Source organism: Sphaeramia orbicularis, chromosome 24 (genome assembly GCF_902148855.1).
Source record: "Sphaeramia orbicularis chromosome 24, fSphaOr1.1, whole genome shotgun sequence".
Taxonomy (NCBI): Eukaryota; Metazoa; Chordata; class Actinopteri; order Kurtiformes; family Apogonidae; genus Sphaeramia; species Sphaeramia orbicularis.
In genome coordinates this window covers 34,236,376-34,263,735 of record NC_043979.1, presented here as the reverse complement: position 1 = coordinate 34,263,735, position 27,360 = coordinate 34,236,376, and the positions used below count along the sequence as shown (strand labels likewise).

At 33.7% G+C, this 27,360-nt stretch overlaps 1 protein-coding gene across 2 annotated transcripts in view; it reads right to left on the bottom strand.

The window, feature by feature from the left end:
• The window catches only part of capn3b (calpain 3b), a 42,415-nt gene that overhangs the window by 10,643 nt on the left and 4,412 nt on the right, over positions 1-27,360 (bottom strand). Inside the window, exons 2-16 of one of the 2 annotated variants that reach the window (XM_030128174.1) lie at positions 24,155-24,224; positions 21,525-21,643; positions 19,400-19,533; positions 16,992-17,160; positions 15,931-16,014; positions 15,757-15,848; positions 15,538-15,615; positions 13,864-14,024; positions 13,417-13,586; positions 11,596-11,607; positions 10,493-10,701; positions 8,775-8,811; positions 8,408-8,431; positions 6,453-6,539; positions 2,724-2,804 (exon numbers count right to left, since the gene is read on the bottom strand). In XM_030128174.1, coding sequence (XP_029984034.1) covers positions 2,724-2,804; positions 6,453-6,539; positions 8,408-8,431; positions 8,775-8,811; positions 10,493-10,701; positions 11,596-11,607; positions 13,417-13,586; positions 13,864-14,024; positions 15,538-15,615; positions 15,757-15,848; positions 15,931-16,014; positions 16,992-17,160; positions 19,400-19,533; positions 21,525-21,643; positions 24,155-24,224 — 1,527 coding nt within the window. The remainder of the gene's footprint in view (positions 1-2,723; positions 2,805-6,452; positions 6,540-8,407; positions 8,432-8,774; positions 8,812-10,492; positions 10,702-11,595; positions 11,608-13,416; positions 13,587-13,863; positions 14,025-15,537; positions 15,616-15,756; positions 15,849-15,930; positions 16,015-16,991; positions 17,161-19,399; positions 19,534-21,524; positions 21,644-24,154; positions 24,225-27,360) is intronic. The other variant, XM_030128175.1, reaches the window with a different exon arrangement.

Sequence of the window (27,360 nt, the reverse complement as noted above, 5' to 3'; positions counted from 1 at the left end):
AAAAAAAAAACACAACCAAAAAAAAAAAAACCTGTTAATTACCAAAACCAGCTAAAAATTACTCAAAAACCACCTAAAAACCACCCAAAAATTACCCAAAAAACAGCTAAAAACCACGTAAACATCACCTAAAAATCATACAAAAAAACACCTAAAAATCACACAAAAATTACACAAAAATCACCTAAAAATTAAACAAAAACCACCTAAAAACCACCCAAAAATTACCCAAAAAACAGCTAAAAACCACGTAAATGCCACCTAAAAATCACGCAAGAAACCACCCAAAAATCACCCAAAAATTACACAAAAACCACCAAAAAAATCACCAGAAAATGACCCCAAAACCAGCTAAAAATTACTCAAAAACCACCCAAAAATTACCCCAAAACAGCTAAAAACCATGTAAACACCACCTAAAAATCATGCAAAAAACCACCTAAAAATCACGCAAGAAACCACCTAAAAATCACCCAAAAATTACACAAAAACCACCTAAAAATCATCCAAAAACCACCCAAAAATTACCCCAAAACCACCCAAAAAACAGCTAAAACCCACGTAAATACCACCTAAAAATCACTCAAAAATGACCCCAAAACCAGCTAAAAATTACTCAAAAACCACCCAAAAATTACTCCAAAACAACTAAAATCCATGTAAACACCACCTAAAAATCATGCAAAAAAACCACCTAAAAATCACGCAAGAAACCACCTAAAATCACCCAAAAATTACACAAAAACCACCTAAAAATCACCCAAAAACCACCTAAAAATCACCCAAAAACCACCCAGAAATTACCCAAAAACCACCCAAAAAACAGCTAAAAACCACGTAAATACCACCTAAAAATCACCCAAAAATGACCCCAAAACCAACTAAAAATTACTCAAAAACCACCTAAAAACCACCAGAAAAATTACCCAAAAAACAGCTAAAAACCACGTAAACATCACCTAAAAATCATACAAAAAAACACCTAAAAATCACACAAAAATCACCTAAAAATTAAACAAAAACCACCTAAAAACCACCCAAAAATTACCCAAAAAACAGCTAAAAACCACGTAAATGCCACCTAAAAATCACGCAAGAAACCACCCAAAAATCACCCAAAAATTACACAAAAACCACCAAAAAAATCACCAGAAAATGACCCCAAAACCAGCTAAAAATTACTCAAAAACCACCCAAAAATTACCCCAAAACAGCTAAAAACCATGTAAACACCACCTAAAAATCACGCAAGAAACCACCCAAAAATCACCCAAAAATTACACAAAAACCACCAAAAAAATCACCAGAAAATGACCCCAAAACCAGCTAAAAATTACTCAAAACCACCCAAAAATTACCCCAAAACAGCTAAAAACCATGTAAACACCACCTAAAAATCATGCAAAAAACCACCTAAAAATCACGCAAGAAACCACCTAAAAATCACCCAAAAATTACACAAAAACCACCTAAAAATCATCCAGAAACCACCCAAAAATTACCCCAAAACCACCCAAAAAACAGCTAAAACCCACGTAAATACCACCTAAAAATCACCCAAAAATGACCCCAAAACCAGCTAAAAATTACTCAAAAACCACCCAAAAATTACCCCAAAACAACTAAAATCCATGTAAACACCACCTAAAAATCATGCAAAAAAACCACCTAAAAATCACGCAAGAAACCACCTAAAATCACCCAAAAATTACACAAAAACCACCTAAAAATCACCCAAAAACCACCTAAAAATCACCCAAAAACCACCCAGAAATTACCCAAAAACCACCCAAAAAACAGCTAAAAACCACGTAAATACCACCTAAAAATCACCCAAAAATGACCCCAAAACCAACTAAAAATTACTCAAAAACCACCTAAAAACCACCAGAAAAATTACCCAAAAAACAGCTAAAATCCATGTAAACACCACCTAAAAATCATGCATGAAAACCACCCAAAAATTACCTAAAAACAACCCCAAAATGACCCAAAAACCACCTAAAAATTAGTCAAAAACGACCTTTTTTCTTTTTTTTTCTTTTTTTGTTTTTGCATATTATCTCCATGAAGTGAGTAGTGACTGGTATTAGCATGTTCCAATATGACAAAACTTCAGGTTAGTAGTATTAAAAATGTCTGCTAAAGGTTCATACTGTCTTCCACATATAATTTTTGTAGATAATTCATTTATCAGACAAACTAGTAAAGCAGGTAAACAAACAACTACCTCTGTCTGAGAAATGAATTACCTAGAATAAGCATTAAAAATGGTTTTATTTCACAGTTTTCACACAGTATATCAGTAAATACATGTTTCTTTGCTTCAAAAATGAAAAGCATGGTGTCCAGCTGAGTGGACATTTTTGCAACTCCATGAAAAATAGGTTCATGAGAAAATTTTCTTTAGGCACATTTTTTTTCCATGCCTAAAGAAGAATAAAAACACTCAGGAAAAAAATCTTGATTAAGGGTCTCATAATTCATGCATGAAAGGGTTAATGAACATCCACACGACCAGTACATTAAATACAGGAAAATAACTGATTTTCACTTAAAAATGCAAAATATAGAGAATAATAGCAGAGTAAACTGTGATAAATCACTTAGGAAAGGTTAAAAATACATTGGAATTATTTGGAAACTGCCACAAAAGTAGCACTGGGTCTTTCTGGGTTAAATATGATGCTCAAATATTCTTCCTAACACTATGTTTTACTCACATCTCCAGCGATCTGCTTGTAAATCGCTCTGAACTGCTTTTCCTCTTCAGTCTCCTCCTCCTCTAGGTAAGGTTTTCGCTCCTTGAAAGATGAAAGCATTAATAAGAGAGCCATCAGTCATTATAAAAACTCAAAACATAAGGGCAAACACATAAGTATTATCAGTAAAATGTACTAAAAGTATGAAATGTGGCTGTAAAACAGTCCCTGTTAATTGTTTACATTTATTTTATTGCTATATTATGGGTGTATGTTCCATTTAACTAAAGTAGATGTTGAAGTTGATTTTATTTTACAGCATTATAAACATATTCCATAAGATTATTAGATTTTTCCATCGAAGCTGAGAGGTTTTAATGATCATTATTAGAAAATGAGATTTACACTTGAATATAAATTCTGAGTTAGAATAAAGGTTGCATTTATATCTGTGTATCAGACATTTGATTTATCATGTTATATAATTTGTCGGTGGTTTAATCTACAGTGATGCCTCATATTCCATAAAACCATTACATTTGAGTATTTTTAGTATTGTGCAATGTATTTTCCATCTAATTCAAGAGTTTATTTAACTTCCAAAGGATTTTCTCAACCCATAACGGAACATTTAATCCTTTGTGGACATTTGTATCAACACGTTTAGAGACACGTGGTTTCACTGGACAGGAACAGGCAAAAAAAAAAAAAAAGTATAAAGCTGCATCCAATGTAATACTCAAGGAAAAGCCAAGTGCATGTATTTGTTTTTTCTTAAATATGCTATTTTCTTTTTTTTTCTCTTTTTTTTCTCCTTTTAGGCTGCCTTTTGTCATCAAGTCAGGAATAATGGGTGAAAATTAGTCCTATTGGATATCTGAGGGTCAATTCTAATGTTTCTGTTGATGAATGAGCACTGTCCCTGTCAAATAAAGCAATAGAAATAGAAATACTAGAAGAAAAATACATTCAGCTACAATTCAAAACTCATGCTTCAAATCTTTTTCTGTCATACTTCATCACTTTCCATCAAGTTACATGCAAAGAAACTTGCTTACCTGCCATTACTGTTTCTTTGGTTGTTAACACTCTAGCAGCAAAACTGTTGGTTGAATTCATACCAATTTGGGTTTAGAAATTGCCAGTGACCCAGAATAGGTCAATGTTCATATTTTTATGATTTTTTTTTAAATACTTTTTTTCCCCACTTACATATAATGGACAAAATTTCACATATCTGTAGCAGCAAAACTATTGCTTCAATTCATACCAAATTAGGTTTATAGATTGCCAGTAATGCAGAATAGATGCCATTACATTTTGGGAAAAATATGTCAAAGTTTCAATTTTTTACGAATTTTTAAAATCTTTTTTTTCCCCCATAAAGGGTGAAATTTCAAATGTCTCTAGCAGCAAAACTATTGGTTGAATTTGTACCAAATTAAGTTTATAGATTGCCAGTGACCCAGAATAGATGTCATTACATTTTAGGAAAAAGTAAGTCAAAGTAAAACATTTTAATGAATTTTTAAAATCTTTTTTTTTTCCCCCAATTTACTCATAATGCATGAAAATTCACATCTGTAGCAGCAAAACTATTGGTTGAATTCATACTAATTTGGGTTTATAAATTGCCAGTGACCCAGAATAGATCTGATTAGATTTTGGGAAAAGTAGGTCAATGTTCCAATTTTAATGAAATTTTAAAATATTTTTTTTCCCCATTTACATTTAATGGACGAAATTTCACATATCCGTAGCAGCAAAACTATTGGTTGAGTTCATACCAAATTAAGTTTATAGCTTGCCAGTGACCCAGAATACATGTTATTACATTTTAGGAAAAAGTAAGTCAAAGTAAAAATTTTTAATGAATTTTTAAAATCTTTTTTTTTTCCCCAATTTACTGTTAATGTGCAAAATTTCACATGTCTGTAGCAGCAAAACTATTGGTTGAATTCATACCAAATTTGGTTTATAGATTGCTAGTGACCCAGAATAGGAACAGAAGGTTGAAGTTCAAATTTTTAATGAATTTTAACCCCCCCCCCCCCCCCCCCCATTTTCTTATAATGGACGAAATTTCAAATGTCTCTAGCAGCAAAGCAGTAACTTGAATTCATACCAAATTAGGTTTATAGATTGCCAGTGACCCAGAATAGATGCTATTATATTTTGGGAAAGGTATGTCAAAGTTGACATTTTTATGATTTTTTTTTTTAATCTTCACATTTACTTATAATGGGTGAAATACATGTGAGGGGCGGGGTTTGTTGTGCCTGGCACCACTTGTTTTTTGTATTTTGTATTTGTTACCTCAGCCAGGAGGTATTGTGATCACTTTGCTTTGTGTGCGTGCGTGTTTGTCTGTTTGTTTGTTTGTTAACAAGATAACTCAAAGTTATGGACGGATTTTCATGAAATTTTCAGGAAATGTTGATACTGGCACAAGGAAGAAATGATTACATTTTGGTGGTGATTGGGGGTAGGGGGGTCCACAGGGGGGCCCCACTGGTCGGCCTTGGCTGAGGTCTGTGCTTTTCTTTCTGAGTGCTTTTCTTGTTGTATTTGTGTTGTGGCGTGTATGTTGTCTAAATCACAGCTAAATCTCCTCCAGTTGCTAAAATTGAAAAAAATACATCAAAAAAATTGGACATATTTGCATAAAATGGAAATACTACCGTCCAGAGTTTGAGAGTAAAAGTAAAACATCCCTGTTGCATGTAATAAAGACATTACAGCTTCTCTATTACATATGATCATGTCGAGTCGTGCATTGGCAAGAATCTGGCAATATGATACAAATCACAATACTAGGATCACGAAGCAATATATCACAATATATTATGATATATCATGATACTGTTAAAAAGACTTTTTTTTTTTATTGGTTTTTGTTTGTTTTTTTTAAGATTTTTTTTCCTGGAAGAATTGAATTACACTAGAAATATGCGCAAATACTAAACACATTTTTATTTGATCACAACAGGATCTAATGCTATATCACAAAATCTTCCTGTGTTAAAACTTAAATTATATTTTACAGACATTACAGTTTAAGATCCTGTTCAAATGTTCATATTCTATTAGTTCATATCTAACATCATAACATTATTTTTGTTCAGTCCCTACAAAGGAACTAACATCTGCTTCTCAAACAGTAAAAAGTGCTTTTAGGATGCTTCAAATAACCATTATTTAATAAAACAGTGTTAAATTATAATAAATAAGATAAAAACAATAAAGAAAACCAAAAAACAAAAATGAACCTCTGCCATATCTGCATTTAAATAAATACCTAAAAATATCGATATAGCACTTTTAAATATCGATACAGTATTGTGAAATGAAATATTGCGATATATTGCAGAACCGATATTTTCTAACGCCCCTAATCATGTCTATGTTTTATGATTAATAACTACATGATGTGTTTTCTTCCAGCGCCACAGGAGAGCAGCACATGACCAAAATACCAGTATGAAGGACTTGGCTGTTACACCCCCAGGCCTCGCGCTAAAACAGGTGCAACCAAAGTACATGAGGTCATTTGAGGCATCAGATGCGATGTTTTATTCCCATGGATGTCATTTGACCTGGTCCAGATTGCATTTCATATCGGTCAGTCTCCCAGAATTATGACAGGGCAAAGGTCAGACGGAGCTTTTCGCTGAAGCGGCAGCAGCAGTAGTAGCAGCATTTTGTGGTTGAACTATAACAGTGTGATGTGCTGTTACACAAAGAAATTACCTTTCGTTTCTTCCTCTTTTCTCCCTGAATGCCATCATGCTCGATTTCTTTGTTGGCACGCGCTCTGTCTGACACAAATACAATAGGCTGGTATGTAGATAACGGCAGTGTTGGTAAGAGGAGAGGGGACAGAGAGGGTTATGAAAAACACAGAAGAGAACAGAAGGTTAATGTACGGTCTGGTCATAATCCTTAGAATCAATGATAGCACATACTATCACTGCCAAACAGAGGAAAACACAGGTTCAACCAGTGGTTTCCAACCTTTTTTGGCTCATGACCCCATTTTAACATCACAAGTTTCTGGCAACCCCAGACATTCAAAACAGAGACTTTTTTGTGCTAAAATTAATTTCTTTTTGATCATGTAATAGTTTGCTATACTATGTTGCAAATAAACATTAATTTTAGATGATATTTAGTCTATATAATGTATATTATTATGGATGGAAGCAGTAAATCCAGGTGTAGATTACTGCACAAAGTGAGAATTTGATTTTCCTTGGTCAGGATATGTACAGTCAGTCCAGCTTGGATTTCCAAGGCTGACAATTAATACTGAACAAACAAGAACTCAAACTATGAATTATGAAAGAGCTGCAGCATCTGAAACCAGGGTATAGGCTATATTATTATGTATATTACACTGCTCTACAATTTCTCAGAAAATACCTGCTTCAGACATTAAATGTGCTAAATATTATATACCTTAAAAAGACGAATCAGAAAACAAATTACAAAAGTGCTGGTTAGCTCATGTTTTCAATATATATGATGGTGTGTTATTACACATATATGTTGGTTTATGTACATTTATACAATGGATTTATAAATGTTCCACTCGAAAGAACCTGAAAAGTGAATGTATTTTCATGTGCAGACACTGTTTTGAGGTAGATCTGCTAGCTCTGAGACAAACATTCCTTTTGAGTAAAACCCATTCTCTTATTAATTCTCAGAATTTCACATTTTGGTCCAAGACTGTGTCTTAGAAACTACAACCAACTACCACTTTTGACTTAATTTTTCTATATTAGTGACTCAAATTTGGTAAAGTTTAACTACTTTTATTATGGAAGCATTTTACTTGTAGAATAGTGTTATTATGGACAGAGATAGTAAATCCAGGTGAAGATTACTGCACAAAGTGAGAATTTCATTTTCCTTGGTCAGGATATGTACAGTCAGTCCAGCTTGGATTTACAAGGCTGACAATTAATACTGAACAAACAGGAACTCAAACTATGAATTATGAAAGAGCTGCAGCATCTGAAACTGACCACAATGAACATTTGACAGACAAACAGTACCAGTTTCAGCTTCACAGTTTGTCATGTCTTTTATGTATTGTGATTGTCTCTATCAACTCACTGTATATTTTTTATTAATATTTTTTTTTTGAATTTTTTATCAATTACTAGAGATTTCAGGCGACCCCATTTGAATTCCAGGCGACCCTACGTGGGGTTCCGACCTCAAGGTTGAAAAACACTGCTCTATTGCCAGCTATCGTCCACATACTTTTGGACGCGGGCTGTTTTTGTGGTTTGGACTCAAAGTTCAGGGGAAGCTCTGTTTCTGTAGCCATCTGTGGATATATCTATGGGTGTTTGTCAGAGTTGTCAAACTCATTTTAGTTCAAGGGTCACATACAGCCCAATGTGATCTTAAGAGGGCCGGACCAGTAAAATGATAACCTATAACTCAAACTATGAATTATGAAAGAGCTGCAGCATCTGAAACCGACCACAATGAACATTTGACAGATAAACAGAACCACAGTGCTTCAGTTTCAGCTTCACACTTTGTCAGGTCTTTTATGTATTGTGACTGTCTCTGTCAACTCACTGTATATTTTTCATTAGTTAGTTTTTATTTTTATCAATTACTGGACCCCAAGGTTGAAAAACACTGGGTTAAACGCTAAATCTACATTAGTCAAATGCATGCTTTACCTTGTATTTCACTGTCTTGTCTTGCTGAAGATCAGTAAAACAAGGATGAAAAGAATGAAATGGGATGAAATAGAAGGAAACTGTAAATCTGTTAGTTACTACAGTGGAAGAAACAGTAAGAAGAAGATCTGAAAGGAGGCATGATATGGATGAAAGTTAAATGAAAGTATATCAAATTCACTGCCAAGCACTGTACAGATAGACTTTATGTGACCGTAAAAAGGTGAGAATAGAAGGCGAGTTTAAAGCAAATGTTTTAAACTATACGTCTATATCAAGTCATTTAATTTTCACATTATCCATCAGTAAAATATGATCAAATATTATTATTATTTGATTTGATTTATTCTGAGTTGGTGTTGCAAACCTGTATTTGGTCTGATTCGATTGTCGTCTCTGCTTCCCTGTGAAAGAAGAAACACACTTTATAAATAGAACTCCAGCCAATCAGCATTAATGTCTATCATTTTAGTGGAGGAAAAATATCTGATCTTGACTAAATTAACTAAATCAGTGTTTTTCCAGCATGTCAGGATTGTGTGTTACATGAACATTAAAAAAACAACAACAACATAAATTTCCAATCATGTGCCGGTACCTTTCATCATGTATTCACAATCTGAACATAATATGTGATAAATAATGACCGTAACACTTTACTTGAAGCTCTAGTTTATAATGCATTAAGCGTACATTCATAAGACATTATAATGCATTTATAATGCATTATAAAAGTCATTACAACAGTTTATGATCATGTACAACAACTTATACCAAGGTTAATAAAGTATTATAAGTGTAGGCATCATGTATTATAAATTCGGCTTTCATTATGTTTTCTACATCCATACCAAAGTGACAACAGTGTTTGAAGGAAGAATCTCCAGTCCTGGGTTACAGAACACATTCTAACCATCAGAACTCTAGCCACTTATAAAGACACACAGAACTGCTCTGACATGTAGTTTCTGAAACGGAATAATGCCTTAGAAACATCAATAATAAGTTACAGGGTGACTTTAAAAGCTTTTAGTAAAGTGACAACACTGTCTAAGGTTATTAGCAATTGTATGATATTATAACACAAGTATGATGACGTATGAGCAGTATCTGCTGGCTCTAAGGAAAGTGTAAGTCAAAAATTATACATCAAAGTGTTCTGAATAACTTTTTATTTTGCAAAAACAAAAAAAAACATTAAAAGAACAGAGACAGTAAATAGAAGTGCCACATGTTGCTTTGTACATAAATAAAAAATAATGTGGCAGCTCTAAATCTTTGTTAATTCAAACACATACTTTTTTTTTTTTTTTTTTTTTTTTTTAAATAAATATGAAATCCCTAAAATAGATGGGTATAGGGACCAGTGACAAAACCTAACAAAAGTTCCCCACCTAAAAAAATAAATTCCTTCACACTGCTTTGGTATGGATGTATAAAACAAAATGAAAGCTGAATTTATAATACATGATGCCTACACTTATAATACTTTATTAACCTTGGTATAAGTTGTTGTACATGATCATAAACTGTTGTAATGACTTTTATAATGCATTATAAATGCATTATAATGTCTAATGAATGTGCACTTAATGCATTATAAACTAGACCTTCAAGTGTTACCATAATGACATTATTCTCGTTAATTAACAACTTTATTCTCGTTAAATAATGAGTTTTTTTTAAAACTACGACTTTATTCTCGTTAATTAATGACTTTATTCTCATTAAATAAAGACTTTATTCTCATTAAATAATGACTTTTTTAAAACTACGACTGTATTCTCGTTAAATAACTTTATTCTCGTAGTGACAAGTGTATTTATTTTCTTATGTGGCCCTAATACACCATCGTACTATTGTGATATCCTTCTATTAGTTTTATATTGACTTGTGCATAATTTAAAAACCTGATGCACTGAGAATTTCTGATTCAATTAAGATTAAATTGTTATATTTTTCCCTTGGTGGTAAAATCATTGTTGACCAACTCACTCATTTTTGTGATTTTACAGACAAATTGTTACTGTCAACAACCGTAAATCACACCAGTATCATGTTTCAGAGGCTTTGAGTGCTCCTTACTCTGATGTGCTGCTTTTCTCAGAGAAGACCCTCAGAATGAACTCTCCGTCTTGATGGGGTTCAAAGGTCGAAGGGATGATGACATACTCTCCTGGAGGCAGACGGAAGCGCTCCGTTACCTCTCGTAGATTAATGTAGGTCTTGCATTTGGCTTTGGAGGCTGTGTACAGGAAGAAGTCCTTCTGTAGATGTTGATTTTCTCCCCGCATCTACAGATGAAACAGAGTTAGTCCAATCCATATGCATGTACAGTCGTGGAAATAATTATTAGACCACCCTTGTTTTCTTTAATTTCTTGTTCATTTTAATGCCTGGTACAACTAAAGGTACATCTGTTTGGATAAATATAACGATAACAACAAAAATAGCTCATAACAGTTTAATTTCAGAGCTGATATCTATCCATTTTCCATGTTTTCTTGATAATAACCAAAATCACTTCAGTTCTTACATCTATATCTATGGCATTGTACTGACAAATACAGTGCTTTTAGGCATTCCATGTTTTCTTTTCTGTCTGTTTTAGTCACATGATACACACAGGAGTTAGTACTTGATTGCATAACCATTATTTTTGGTGACTTGTGATGGTCTAATAATTTTTTCCATGACTGTATTAAACACATATCCACTCTTAATGTGGTAAAACCTATCAGAAGGTGAGTTTAATTATGATAATCAGGAAAGGCCTCATCCTTCAGGATAAAAATGGGCAAATGATCAAATAAACTGACCTGAATTGCACAAGAAAAACATTAAATTGTTTAAAACAGTGTTCCTCAATGCAACAGATTTTACTCTTCACTGCACTTACGACTGCCATTTATCTGGAAGTGATAGAACACATGGGCTCAGGATTACTCTGCCAAGTCTTTGATAAATGCTTTTACATGTAGTTATATCTACAGATACCAGCTGTGAGGCTCAGACTCTCAAGGTTCGGACACATCTGCTAAAATGTGAAATGTGATGTTGTGATATCCCAACTTTCTTCCGATTTAGGGAGGTAGCAGTATCGTATGATACAACCATAGCATTTATACTAGAAAACACACAGCGCTCTGATTTCATCGAGCTGATATCCTTCTGTGAGACAGTCATACCTCCTTTGGAACCTGCAGAGACACAAACACAAGTGGCATGAGCATCACATGGGGCAGATGCAGTTTTATTTTTTGTTTTTTTTCCTTTTTAAAATAAATAAATAAGAAGAGCAGATGAAGTTTTAATGATGTGTAATTAGATTTTTAACCTCCTTATTATGTATATTTGTATTCTTATTCGTGTGTGTGTGTGTATGCACGGGCACATGCAGGCATATATGTATGTATATATACAGTCACGGAAAAACTTATTAGACCACCCTTGTTTTCTTCAATTTCTTGTTCATTTTAATGCCTGGTACAACTAAAGGTACATTTGTTTGGACAAATATAATGATAACAACAAAAATAGCTCATAAGAGTTTAATTTCAGAGCTGATATCTATCCATTTTCCATGTTTTCTTGATAATAACCAGTTCTTACATCTATATCTATGGCATTGTACTGACAAAAACAGTGCTTTTAGGCATTCCATGTTTTCTTTTCTGTCTGTTTTAGTCACATGATACACACTCAAGTTAGCACTTGATTGCATAACCATTGTTTCTGATGACTTTTGATGGTCTAATAATTTTTTCCGTGACTGTACATGTGTGTATATGTGCGTGTATATGTGTAATTTATTAGAGCATGGTCTGACATTTCACTGCATTGTTTTAACCTTGGTTTTACTATCTTTCTATCCAGAGCAGGGGTGTCAAACATGCCAAAGGGTCCAGTTCGGCCCCTGGGATGTTTTTGCCAAGTGCAAAAATTTCACAGTCTTGAATTGAATTAAGCAAGAAAAAAATTTAGCTTGAATTAAGGAAAAAATCTTGAATTAAGCCAAAAAAAAAAAAAATCTTCAATTAAGTAAAAAAAAAAAAAGTCTTCAATTAAGCCAAAAAAATCTCAAATTTAGCAAAAAATCTTGAATTAAGCCAAAAAAAATCTTCAATTAAGTAAAAAACAAAAAATCTTGAATTAAGACAAAAAAAAATCTTCAATTAAATAAAAAACTCTTGAATTAAGCCAAAAAAAGAAAATCTAGAATTAACAACTTAATTTTTTTTCTTTGTTTTAGTGCAAAAAATAACATTAAATTATGAAAATATTTACATTTACAAACTATCCTGAAACACTAAAATGTGAATAACCTGAACAAATACAAACAACCTGAAATGTCTAAAGAAAATTAAGCACAATTTGAACTCTTTTCTTCCTGTTCCTCAGTGTTTAGTGTCTTTGTAGATCTGATCCATGATGCACATGTTGAAATGATAAGTTGAGGAATAATATTGTTAAAATTGCACTAAATTTTCTTGTATTTTTTTTATTTAAATTTCAGTTTTTTCAGGTTTTTTTTTTTTTTTTTTTTTTTGATAGTTTATAAAAGTAAGTATTTTCATAATTTAGTGGAGGTTTTTTACACTAAAACAAAGACAAAAATTTGGAGTTGTCATTATTTATAGGTTATTATGTTATTATTTTTCTGGTCCGGCCCACTGCAGATCAAATTTAGCTGAATGTGGACCCTGAACTAAAATGAGTTTGACACCCCTGTTCTAGAGGTTAAATGTGATCTAATCCACTTAAATGTGTGTATGCTCGATTTGTAATGCACATAGTGATGATATTATCAATATTTGATTTTATTCACTGTAGATCTTATTGAGGGTGGTAGGAGGGGGGTTAGAAGTTTTTTTTTGTTTGTTTGGAGTGTTGTATTGTTGTTTATGATCGTGTGTTCATTAAAATGGAAAATCAATAAAAATATATATGTGTATGTAAAAAAGTGATCTAATCTGTGGAGTTCATCCATGTGTCACCATGTTAAGTACCTCGTAGATGGAGAACCCGATGGTGAGGTACCTGGCCCCCTGATTGCGTTGCATCCTGCGACCTTTCTGCATCAGAGCCACCACCACAGTGCAGAGAACTTCCCCGTCCTCTGAGTCGTCATCCTGCTCAAACAGCTGCAGACGATACTGAGGGTTCGTCCAGAACGTGTCTGTAAAACGCATAATGTATGTAAACCTGCGAGTCTAGGATGATAATACATAGAGAAAAGAAAATATAGGACCCATGTTGTTGAAATGGCTTTTGTTACTGTTGACATTCTAGTTTCAAACATGCATTACTCAGAATTGGTCATAAAATCTTAGTAGCAAGCCGTAATACCTAATTGAGATAATTTAGAACCAAAACGCTTAAAACAAGTCAAACAATCTAACATAACTGCTTTTGTTTTTTGTTTTTTTTTACAGTGTGTAAAAGCGGATCCTGACCTGGGAAGTTCCTGCAGCCGCCTGCAGAGCTGCCTCTCACCCATCGACCCTGGTTGACCGACACCGTCCAGCTGAGTCTCTCGTCGCCCTGCAGCGTGTCGGGGGTCAGGTTACAGATCTCCAGTTTGGTGAAGTTCCTCTTGAAGTCATTGAAGGACATCCTGGATGAGGACATGAAAGAGGAAGCTCAGAAGAGGGAAAGTGTGAACAGAGGCAACTTTGACCCTATAACACCATACGTATCATATTAGATACATGAGTTTGAAGCCATGTCCAGGCATGAAAGAATTTAAAAGGAGGTACAAAGACAAAATTTTTCACAGGTACAGGGATTAGAGAGGTGTTGGGTATCACTGGGTGTTATCAAGATGGACAAGTATGTGGTATGTGTATGTATATCAGGGGTGATTTCTCACAGACTGCATGGGAAGCTCGTGTTCCCCTAAAATTATGAAAATTAAATGGTTAAATATGTACAGTTGTGTTGACATTTCATTGACTACAAATGTGTTAGAACACGTTCATCTCACAGACGAGTTCGTTCAGAATCAGCTTTATCACAAATCAACAGACTTGATGTTGTTCACTTCTCATCCATTCCCGTTGCGCTGTTTTCTCATAGACGTCCATGCACTTCAATGGGACTGAGTGGAACAGTTTTTTCATCGCCTCAAAACTGGACGGTAATTAGATAAATGCCACAATGTTGTCCCGTCCCCAGACATTTGGCATCTCTGGGGGTGAATGGAGCTGTGGGTGGAGCTTGGCTGGGCTGGATGCTAGGCTTCCACATGCTGATTGGAGGATCAATTGAAAGGCTGAATCCGGTTTGATTGACAGCTATTTTGAGATCTACTCCTTCACTGACACAGTTCAGTTTAATACCGTTGCGCATTCTGCTGTGAAATCTAGAGAGAAACCACTACGAAATTACATGTTCATTTCTTGCACTGTAAATACACAAATATACAAATCACAAGGAACAGAGGGACGAATTTATGTTTAAATAACTTGACAATTTTTTTAATGTAAGCCGACAATGAGCTTCCCCTCTTTGAAAGACGAGCAGCCGCCACTGATGTATATGTATGTATAGGTGTGTACATGTGCGTGTGTGTGTGTATATATATATATATATGTAGGTATATGTGTGTGTATGTGTATATGTGTGTGTGTATAGATCTGTGTATGAATATGTATGTATGTATGTATCAGTCATATTATAGTATATAGTATAGATATGCTCAGACTAGGAAGGTTATTATTGTTATTAATTATATAAGGAGAAAGGGTGGGAGTTTGTTATACTTCTTCTCACTCCTTTTTGAATATGTATTATATGTGTTACGTTTAAGTGTTTTGTTTATTCATTTTCTTCTGTTTTGACATTCAAGTTCAAAATAAATACATCAATCAATCAAAGCCCTCTACATGATCAGTGTGATATTTTTTTTCTTTTTTCCTGACGTATACAATTAGATACATGCAATAGACAGATAATGAGACATGATACACACAGGAGTTAGTACTTGATTGCATAACCATTGTTTCTGATGACTTTTGATGGTCTAATAATTTTTTCCGCAACTGTAATGTTCTTCTGCAGTTACACTGGTGATGTGGTGATTAATCTGGAGAATGTGATGAAGGCGATACGTTAGAGGTTTCACTCACCAGAACTCACTCTGTTCTATTGTTTGTTTCTTCAGGTTTTCTCTGTCTGCGATGGAAATGGTCGACCATTCCTTTGAACTATGGAAATATGGCACATACACAACGCACAGTCAGTGAGTGAGTAGAAATAGTAGCAGCATATGAACCTTTTATAATAGAGCATTCCTCATACTGGTGATGGGGAAACCTCCTAACACACAGTCTTGAAGTCCATCTTACTTTGCACACCACGGACCCTTCCACAGCACAAACCCCCAGGGATTACGCAGGCGAATCAGACGAATTTTGGTGTCTTTTCCATTTTCATCACACTGGAAACAAACTAAATGTCATTCCTATAAGGTCATGTCTTACACATAACACCATATTTTCTTGTCAGTGGTGTTACGGTACCTCTTCCAGGGCGATGATGGAGTAAGCGTGACCCCTGATCAGCCCTTGGTCAGTCCGACTCTCCATTTCACTGGCTGAAAAAACCTAAAAGATACAACATATCACACCCAAACATACTCACTTTAAGAGAGTACATCATGCAATAGTGATCATTTTAATCACTGTATTTACCTCCGCCAGGAAGTATTGTGATCGCTTTGCTTTATGTGCATGCGTGCGTGCGTGTTTGTTTGTTAGCAAGATAACTCAAAAAGTTATGGACGGATTTTCATGAAATTTTCAGGAAATGTTGATACTAGCACAAGGAAGAAATGATTAAATTTTGGTGGTGATCGGGGGTGGGGTTTGGTCCAATCAGAAGGAGGAGTGGACTCACATCATGAACACAAATGAAGGAAATAATGAACAAAATGCACAAAAATGAAGAAAATATACAAAAATGAACACAAATGAAGAAGATAATGAACAAAATGCACAAAAATGAAGAAAATATAAAATAAAATGTACACAAATGAAGAAAATAATGAACAAAATGCACAAAAATGAAGAAAATACAAATATTGAACAAAATTAAGAAAAATGAGTATAAAAACACAATGAAGAAAAATTAAGAAAATAATGAAGAAAATGGAGAAAAATGAAGAAAATATAAAAACAAAATGACCAAATATGAAGAAAATATTAAACAAAATGAACAAAAATGAATATAAAACAAAATTAAGAAAAATGAAGAAAACAATGAAGAAAAATGAATAAAATATAAAAACAAAATGAAGAAAACAATGAACAAAATGATCAAAAATGAAGAAAATTTAAAAACAAAATGAAGAAAAATGAAGAAAATAATGAACAAAATGAACAAAAACGAAGAAAATATAAAAACAAAATGAAGAAAAATGAAGAAAATAATGAACAAAATGAAGGAGGGGGGGGCAGATCTCTCTTGGCAGAGGTCTGCGCTCTCCGAGTGCTTTTCTTGTTCCATTCTGTTTTTTATTTGTGTCCCAGCTTTTTTGGATGAATTCTCTGGTCTTTATTTGATCGTTTTTTCTGACACTCACGTCTATGGAGCAGCCCATCAGTGAGCCTCTCTGCATGGCTTTCTTCATAATCATGAAAAGCTCTTTCGGTGCCTCAGACAACTCAAAGAACTCGGTTACTCCTCCTGTGAAATCCTCCATCGCTTCCAGAGTGTTTCCTCCTTTCAGAGCCTCGTAAGAACCGTGCAACCTGAGAGAGAGGTCGATCATTCTGGGCAATGCGCTGACATGTCTATGCAGATATTTCACTGTGTCCTGCCAGTTTAGGAAACATGAGGACTTAATCTGGCAGATCACTTCATAAGGGTTTTAGTTCAAATCTGGCACCTGTGAGGTCAGAGGTTAATTCAGGGGTGTCAAACATGTGGCCCGGGGACCAAATGTGGCCCGCCAAAGGTTCCAATCTGGCCCTTAGGATGAATTTGTGAAATGCGAAAATTACACTTACGATGATCACAGAAAATTTGGTTGTGGTTCCGCATACAGACCGGGAAAAATATTATCATATTAACCTATAAATTCTTACAACTCCAATTTTTTCTTTTTGTAAATGTAAATATTTTCATGTAATTTTTCTGTATTTACACTAAAACAAACTATAATTTCACAGAAAACGTAAACATGAAAAACCTGAAATGTCTGAAGAGACGCAAGTGTAATTTTAATAATATTCTGCCTGTTACTGAATATTTAGTGTATTTGTAGATCCACTGTGATCTGTCAGTTGTAATGAACATGACGTCAATGATAAGCTGAGGCAGAATATTGTTAAAATTGCACTTATTTACTTAACAAATTTTAGGTTGTTCATGTTGTTCACATTGTTTTAAAGAACAGTTTATGGATGTCAACTTTTTCATCATGTAAGGAACGTTTGGAGTTGACATTATTTATATATAATTATGTTATTATTTCACTGGTACGGCCCATTTCTGCAGTGGCCCAGAGGTGCAACAGCCCAAAAAATTATCCACTATAAGAAAAAAAAAAGAGAATAACCCAAATAAGACAAAAAAACATCATCCACCTTTTCAACTAAGGGGGCGCTGTTTACCGAAAAGGTCTCTTGCTTTAAAATTAAGGCCATCAGAAAAAATAAAAGCAAAGGCTGAAAATTTTTAAGGCCTTCAGCTAATGTGGCTAATGCTAAGGAAGTAGCCCACCGGAAGTGGAGGTTGGTGAAAAATAAAAAATAAAGTTATTTTAAAAATATATAGTGGATAATTTTTTGGGCCGTTCTCTTTTTTTTTTTTTTTTTCCTTATGGTGGATACTTTTTTGGGCTGTTCTCTTTTTTTTCTTATAGTGGATAATTTTTTGGGCTGTTCTCTTTTTTTTCTTATAGTGGCTAATTTTTTGGGCCATTTTCTTTTTTTCATATAGTGGATAATTTTTTGGGCTGTTCTCTTTTTTTTCTTATAGTGGATAATTTTTTGGGCCATTCTCTTATTTTTTTCTTAGAGTGGATAATTTTTTGGGCCGTTCTCTTTTTTTTTTTGTAGTGGATAATTTTTTGGGCTGTTCTCTTTTTTTTTTTCCTTATAGTGGATAATTTTTTGGGTTGTTCTCTTTTTTTTTCTTATAGTGGATAATTTTTTGGTGCCGTTTTCTTTTTTTCTTATAGTGGATAATTTTTTGGGCCGTTCTCTTTTTTTTCTTATAGTGGATAATTTTTTTGGGCTGTTCTCTTTTTTTTTTGTTTTGTAGTGGATAATTTTTTGGGCTGTTGCACCTCTGGGCCTCCGTACATTTCAGACCAAATTCAGCTGAATTTGTCCCCTGAACTAAAATGAGTTTGACATTCATGTTTCAAAGGATCGTTGGTAGATGTAAACATTTTCATCAGATAATTTTACTTTTTTGATCTAAAACATACAGGAAAGTTTGGAGTTGACATTATTTATATATAATTATGTTATTATTTCACTGGTCCTGCCCACCTCAGACCAAATTTGGCTGAATTTGGCCTCTGAACTAAAATGAGTTTGACACCCATGTTTTAAAGAATAGTTGGTAGATGGAAACATTTTCATAAGATAATTTTACTTTTTTCCTCTAAAACATGGAGGAAAGTTTGGAGTTGACATTATTTATATATTATTATGTTATTATTTCACTGGTCAGACCTACTTTAGATCAAATTCGGCTTAATGTGGCCCCTGAACTAACATGAGTTTGACACCCCTGGGTTAATCATTTCAGGGTAATGTATCTAGTTTGACATAATTCCGTTAAACTGAGTACAGGTGTCCCATTACTCATAACAGGTGAATTTACATTTCAGAAATCGAAAATAACTCATTTCCTTTGCAAACATTGTACCTGCTTTGCAAGAAAATAAACATTGTAGCTCTTTTTAACAGCATGTGTAAGGAAAATCAAGGAAATCAAGACAAGGAGATGACGATATTATAAGTCATGTATTCTTACTTTGCATAAGCCTTTTCCAAAAGAGCGCTCCAGAACTCATTCTTTCTGAAAGATTTGGTGAACACCAGCTGATTTTTGTTGGTGGGGATTTGATCGTCCACTATCACATCCACCCACTCGCCATAACGCCAAAACTGAGGAAAGGAAAAAAGAAGTTTAAGACAGAAATAATTTATTACCAACCCAAGAAGTGTCCTTGTTTTATGTGTTAGTTCGTTTCTTTAAACAGGTTAGAGGAGTTTTAATCATTGAAATAAAAAAGGACCAATAAAATAAGTGTAAGCAATTGAAATTAGAAGTGGAATTTTAACCCATAAAGAAAGAGTGTGACTTTTATGCCAGTTCCCAAATTCATTTTTCTCTCTATCTAACCTTTCCTAAGTGATTTATCACGATTTATATAATATTATCCTCTCAATTTTGCGTTTCTTCCAGTGACAATCATCTATTTTCCTAAGTTTAATTGACTGATCATGTAGATGTTCATAAAACTCAGAATAAAGTCAAAGGTTATTTTATCAAAACAGAAAAAACTGAACCATTTATTGTAATATTATCCTCTGTATTTTAGTTTTTTTTTTTCTGTAAAAAACAGGTGTTTCGTATATTTAATTTCCTGATCATGTAGACGCTCATTAAAGTTCATATTAATGTTGATGGTTATTATATTAGAAACAGAGAAAACTGAAGAAAAAGTAACTTTTTCAGTAAAATCTGTCATTAACCCTTTCATGCACGAACCGTAATCAAAAATTTTTCCTGAGTGTTTTTATTCCTCTGTAGGCATGAAAAAAACAATGCGATTGAAAATTTTCTTCTGAAAAATAAATTAAAATAAATAAATTAAATTAAAATAATCAAACAAATATTTTAAAAAAATACATAAAAAACAATAATGAAAAAAAATAACATTCTTATGAACCTATTTTTCATGAAGTTTCAAAAATGTCCACTCAACTGGACACCATGTGTTTAACCCTTTCATGCATGAATTATGAGAGCCTTAATCAAGATTTTTTTTACTGAGTGTTTTAATTCCTCTAGGCATTAAAAAAAACAATGCGATTGAATTTTTTTTATGAACCTATTTGAGTTGCAAAAAGGTCCACTCAACTGGACACCATGCATTTAATTTTTGAAGCAAAGAAACATATTTACTGATATACTGTGTGAAAACTATGAAATATATATATATATATATATATATATATATATATATTTATTTATTTATTTATTTATTTATTTATTTATTTATTTAATGGAGCTAATCTGACATTTTCTCACATTTTAACATACTCTAACACTAGTCACAACTCACTTCATGGAGATAATATGGAAAAAAACAACTATTTGTCAAAAAAACAAAAAAAAAACAAAAAAAAAAACAACAGTTAATTACAGTCTAATAACAATAACAAGCAATTGATTTACACTCAAACAGGTTACTGCAGATTAGGTTTATCAAGAACAATGAATTGCAGTATATGGGGTGGTGCATAAGCATCCACTGTGTTGACTGACATGGAACTAAAACAACAAAATCCGTGAATATGTAAGAGAACAGCTGTAGAATAGATGCCCACTGTAGTGACCACTATGCATGAAAGGGTTAATTTTTGATGCACAGAAATATGTATTTACTGATAAATTGTGTGAAAACTATGGGGAGGACTTATGATTCTGGGGGGTTTATGCTCAGGAGAGATCTACATAATGTTACCAATTCATGTCAGAAAAGATATGTAGTGTTTTAAAACTTTAATAAAGATATGTGTAAAAAAAAAAAAAAAAAAAAAAAAAAAAAGAGAACAACAAAATCCATGAATATACAAGAGAACAGCTGTGGAACACATTTGTGGACAAGAGTTTCACAACTTTATAAAAAAAAATAAAATAAAAAAAAAAGATAACTGTCCACCACAAAGGACATTCCATAAAAAATTTAAAAACTGCATCTGACATTTCCAATATAGGCACTTATTTAATTTAAAAAAAAAAAAAAAAGCTTGTACTTTGCTGACATTTCCTGGGTCTTAGGAGGATAAAGTCTTAAATCAAATCTACGGTTTAACTTTGACAAAAATGGAATTTCCCTTGTTTCTGGATCTCAGTGTGAGTATAAAACCTGGAAATGGAAGATGCCGGCGTAGTTCTCCGTGAAGCTCTGATCAGGAGGAATCACTCTGTAGAGCAGCTTCTCATTCAGAGTCAGGCAGGCGATGGCGGCCAGCAGCCAGCAGTCGCCTGTCAACAGAGGATTGAAGAGCCGTAAAAATATCTGATCACACATTAAAGCCTCATCACTGCAGGCGTCAATGATGTAACTGAGCTCATTCCATGTAAATGGTTATTGTGGATATTTGAGGGTTTCATTTCCAATATGATGTGATTGTTCTTATATTTTTCAGTCTTGTTGCATTCTTTAACCCAGGGGTGTCAAACTCATTCTAGTTCAGGGGCCACATTAAACCAAATTTGATCTGAAGTGGGCCGGACCAGTGAAATAATAACATAATAATATATAAATAATGTCAACTCCAAACTTTTTTCTATGTTTTAGCGCAGGGGTGTCAAATTCATTTTAGTTCAGGGGCCACATTCAGCTGAATTTAATCTGCAGTGGGCCGGACCAGTAAAATAATAACATAAAAATATATAAATAATGTCAACTCGGAACTTTTCTCTATGTTTTAGAGCGAAAGAAGTAAATTTATTTTATGAAAAGGTTTACATCTGCAAACTATCCTTTCAAAAGATGTGAATAACACGAACAAACTGAAAAAAAAGTGTAATATTAACAATATTCTGCCTCAGTTTATCATTTACACATGAACATTATATATAACTTACAGATCACAGTGGATCTACAAACAAACAAAACACTTAATAACAGACAGAATCTTGTTAAAATTGTACTTACTTCTCTTAAGACATTTCAGGTTGTTCACATTTCTTGCAAAATTAATCTTTGTTTTAGTGTAAATACATGAAAATATTTACATTTACAAAGCAGAAAAAATTGGAATTGTCATTATTTATATGTTATTATGACAGTATTTGACTGGTCCTGCCCACTTGAGATTGAATTGGTCTGAATGTGGAACCTGAAACAAAAGGATTGTTAATATCTTCAGTGTAATTTTTGCATTTTATAAATTCATCCCACGGGCCAGAGTGGACCCTTTGGCGGGCCGGATTTGGCCCCCGGGCCGCATGTTTGACACCTTATTTTTAGCACAAAAAAGTAAAATTATGTGATGAAGATGTTTACATCTACCAACTATCCTTTAAACCAATGTGAATAACATGAACAAACTGAAATTTCTTAAGGAAACTAAGCACAATTTTAACAATATTATGTCTCAGTTTATCATTTAAACATATAAATTACAACTTACAGATCACAGTGGATCTACAAACACATAAAACATTTAATAACAGGCAGAATATTGGTGAACTTGCACTTCAGACAGAACACTAAATGTTCATACTTGTTGAGGTTATTTGTGTTTTTGTGAAATGATAGTTTGTTTTAGTGTAAATACAGTAAAATGACATGAAAAGTTTACATTTACAAAGAAAAAATTTTAGAGTTGTGAGTATTTATAGGTTATTATGATAGTATTTTACTGATCTGACCCACTTGAGATTAAATTGGTCTGTATGTGGAACCTGAACTAAAATGATTAATATCTTCAGTGTAATTTTTGCATTTCATAAATTCATCTCACAGGCCGGACTGGACCCTTTTCGGGGGCTGGATTTGGCCCCCAGGCCGCATGTTTGACACCTGTGATTATAAAGACTCATAAAGACCCAAACAGCCACTGGCAACCAAAACCATCTACTGATCTAAGAGGATAGATATGTTTAGGCTAGGAAGTTTATTATTGTTATCAATTATTTAAGGAGAAGGGGTGGGAGTTTATAACTTATACTTCTTCTCACTCCTTTCAGAATATGTTTTATATGTCTTATGTTTAACCTCCTAAGACCCACTGTCTACATTTGTGGACAAGAGTTTCACAACTTTATTCAAAAAAAGGAAAAAAAAAGAAAAGAAAAGAAAAGAAAACTGTCCACCACAAAGGACATTCCATAAAAAATTTAAAAACTGCATCTGGAAAAATTGTTGCATCATGATGTTTCCAATATAGGCACTTATTTTTATTTATTTTTTATATATATATAGTTACACTTTTATACAGAAATATTTTAATACTGATGTGTTTGGTGTGCTTGATGAATGTATTTATGTGTGGGAAGAGTGTAGTTTGAATGTTATTTGTGTTTCTTTTATATGGGGGGCACATGCAATTTCGTTGCATTCACTATGCAATGACAACAAAGCTTCTATCTATCTATCTATCTATCTATCTATCTATCTATCTATCTATCTATCTATCTATCTATCTATCTATCTATCTATCTATCTATCTATCTATCTATCTATCTATCTATCTATCTATCTATCTATCTATCTATCTATCTATCTATCTATCTATCTATCTATCTATCTATCTATCTATCTATCTTATTTAATAAAAAACAAAAAAGCTTGTACTCTGCTGACATTTCCTGGGTCGTAGGAGGTAAATGTTTTGTTTTGTTTATTTATTGTTCATATGTTTGACACCTGTGCTATAAAATGTTGATGCTAAGGTCTGGACAAGCTTGGAACGTAAAGACGTGAAATTGTGGTCTATTCTGCATCATGCACTTCAATAGCTCTGAACAGACACACTTTAATATTACCCAATTCTCCTTGACAGATGTCTGTCCTGTTGGCTCCATCTATGATGAACTGGGGGTTTTCACAAATTTCCTGTCACAGAAAATAAAAGGAAAAGGAAATGTAGATGGTACCAGTAAGTGCCAAGTATAAAAATGAAACATGATGAAGTTTTTAAGACTAAAAAAGAAGAATAAATATATATTCTTTGACTGTCTGCTCACAACTTTGTCAGCTTTTTGTTGGTCACAGTGTGGATTCCCACTGAATTATCCACTATTCATTATCAAATAAATACTAAACACTGTGGTTGAAAATCAGTCCGAGATAATAAATAATCAAATATACAAATGTAACTTTTCAAATGTGGATATTTTAGTCTTCGTGTGTGTGCACTCCAGACCTCCGTGACCTGAACTGTGTTTATAAATCAGACATTTTACACTTGACGTGACCCTGAAACCCAAGCCCTTTTGGATAAAGTCCAGCTGGCCGGGTCGGACCTGGGACCATGAAGAAACCCTAACATATTTATGAGAAAGCAGCTGCAGGACGTGACCTATTCTTGACCTTGGAGTGCTCCGAACAAGTGATAACGTTGTGATGAATAACCAGCTCATAACTCTGTGCCTCTGACACTGCAGCGACTTAAACCATGGATGCAAATGTTGTAAAGAACTACTGATCATATCAATTAATAAGTTATTCTTCTCAGTGTTTCCAGTCATCAGCTTATTATTAGTAGGATTATTGAACTTGACCTTAAAGCTTTTGAAATCCCTTTGGATAAAACTACAAAAAAACCAAAAACACTTTTTGCAGTATAAATAATCAGGATATTACACATGAGGCTTTTAAGAAAGAAAATAATGTTCATAATGTTTTGCAAAAATGTAAAAGTCTAAAATAAAAGGGTGTAACACCTGTATGTTTCAACTTTAAATCAGTTAAAGATAAGGTTAAGCTCATTTATTAAAGGTTCGCTCAGTTTTTGCAAAGCAGTGTGTTTTGGTATTTGATTATGACAAGAGTGCTTCTATGAAACTAGTCCCTAAAAACAGGACCTGGGGCTAAAAATTCAAACCAGATGTAGACTGATGTTATAAAGCAAGTTTGGAAGCACTTTGGGTCTATTTTAAAAATAAAAGAGAAACTATATTTCAGATAAAACACATTTTTATCTTTTTTAATATTATTTTTTATACAAAAATCTGTATGTAACGTGGTAAAAAAGACACGAAAATTACACGGTACTATTTTTTTTTAACATCTCTTTATTCTCTCACAGCAGTGGCGATTTCTCATAGACTGCAAGGGAAGCTCAGCTTCCCCTAAAATTATGAAAATTAAATGGTTAGATATGTACGCTTGTGTTGACATTTCATTGACTACAAATGTGTTAGAACACGTTCATCTCACAGACGAGTTCGTTCAGAATCAGCTTTATCACAAACAAACAGACTCGATGTTGTTCACTTCTCATACATTCCCGTTGCGCTGTTTTCTCATTCAATCTCTGCTCAGTGCATTTGCCCGTAGACGTTCAGCGTCCATGCACTTCAATGGGACTGAGCGGAACAGTTTTTTTCATTGCCTCAAAACTGGACGGTAATTGGATAAATGCCACGATGTTGTCCCGCCCCCAGACGCCCAGTGTCTCTGGGGGTGAATGGAGCTGTGGGCGGAGCTTGGCTGGACACCAGGCGTCCACGTGCTGATTGGAGGATCAGTCGAAAGGCTGAATCCCATTTGATTGACAGCTATTTTGAGATCTCCTCCTTCACTGACACAGTTCAGTTTAATACCGTCGCACATTCTGCTGTGAAATCAGAGAAACCACTACGAAATTACTTGTTCATTTCTTGCACTGTAAATAAAACACACTCATTGTACTTCTTTGTTTCAATTTAACATAATTTCAACACTTTCTTGTTTAGTTGGTACGATAAGGTCACTGACCATTTTCTTAAAAAGGAACGGAGGGCTGAATTTATGTTTAAATAACTTGACTTTTTTTTTTTAATGTAAGCCGACCATGAGCTTCCCCTGTCTGAAAGACAAGGAGCCGCCACTGTCTCACAGATACATTTTGGGAATTGAACTAATTATGCAAGGCAGTGTTTGTCAAAAATGACCACTGTTGCAAAATCACTCATGATTTATTTGTGTTTAAATGGGCAGGTTCTGTATGTAACGCCAGTGGACACGATAAGCTACACACAAAACCTCGAATGAGACTGAGATTCTTGAAAAACCTGCATGTCTGGATTAGAAAAAAAACACTAGGATCATCAAATTTAACATAGTGTCTTTATTTATTTATTATAAGACCATTTCAAGCCATGTTTTCCAGATCAAACACACTGACACCTAGGTAGCTTTTCCTGTCCCAATTTTCGTCCTATTTTTGACCCTAATATTTAATTAAAAATTCATTATTTCTGGGATGGCTCAGAGGAAGAGTATTTTTTTTTTTTTTTTTTTTTGCATTTATCTGAGATCATCATTAGGTACATCCTGGGGGGACATATGTCTAAATTTCTCTTTTATTATTGGGTCTAAAAAGCTGGTAAGTGCCAGATACCAAAATAAACCCAGTTTCATAAAAGCACCCACTTACATCTAACCTATTATTTTTTGTTCTTGGAACCAGAGGGAATTTGTTTTCCCTATAGAAACATTTTGACAGTTGTAAATCTAATCATTCAGACCAGCTCCGGACTCTGCTCATCATACCGGTGGCTGCATGACGGTAAATGTGCAGCCTCATGATCCAAATTTAGTTTGCTTGACTGCTGACCCCGGGTGGGATTCATGTATCACTAATCTCAGCTAAACGTTCGAAGCTGTATTTAAATGACTTCAGATCTATTACTTTAGATGTGTCACTTACCACACATACCTACAGTAGAAAGGTATACGTATTAAATTATATGTGCATATGTGTAACATAAACATACATGTGCATGTGCTTTAGTGTGCATAATGCATTACATACATACCATACATTATAGTACATAACATCATATTACATGGCTTTTATTTTAAGCTTTATAATGTACAGAATTAAATGAGTAAATAAAACTATTTCAAGTTATGAACTGACACTAAATTTTAAAATAGAATTTTGATTTAAATGAACTTTGCCAGCGCAAAGTTACAGCTTGTAATAAATACCAGGTACAAAGTTTAGGGAACTATTTTTAGATTTAATTCATCACAGTGTCAC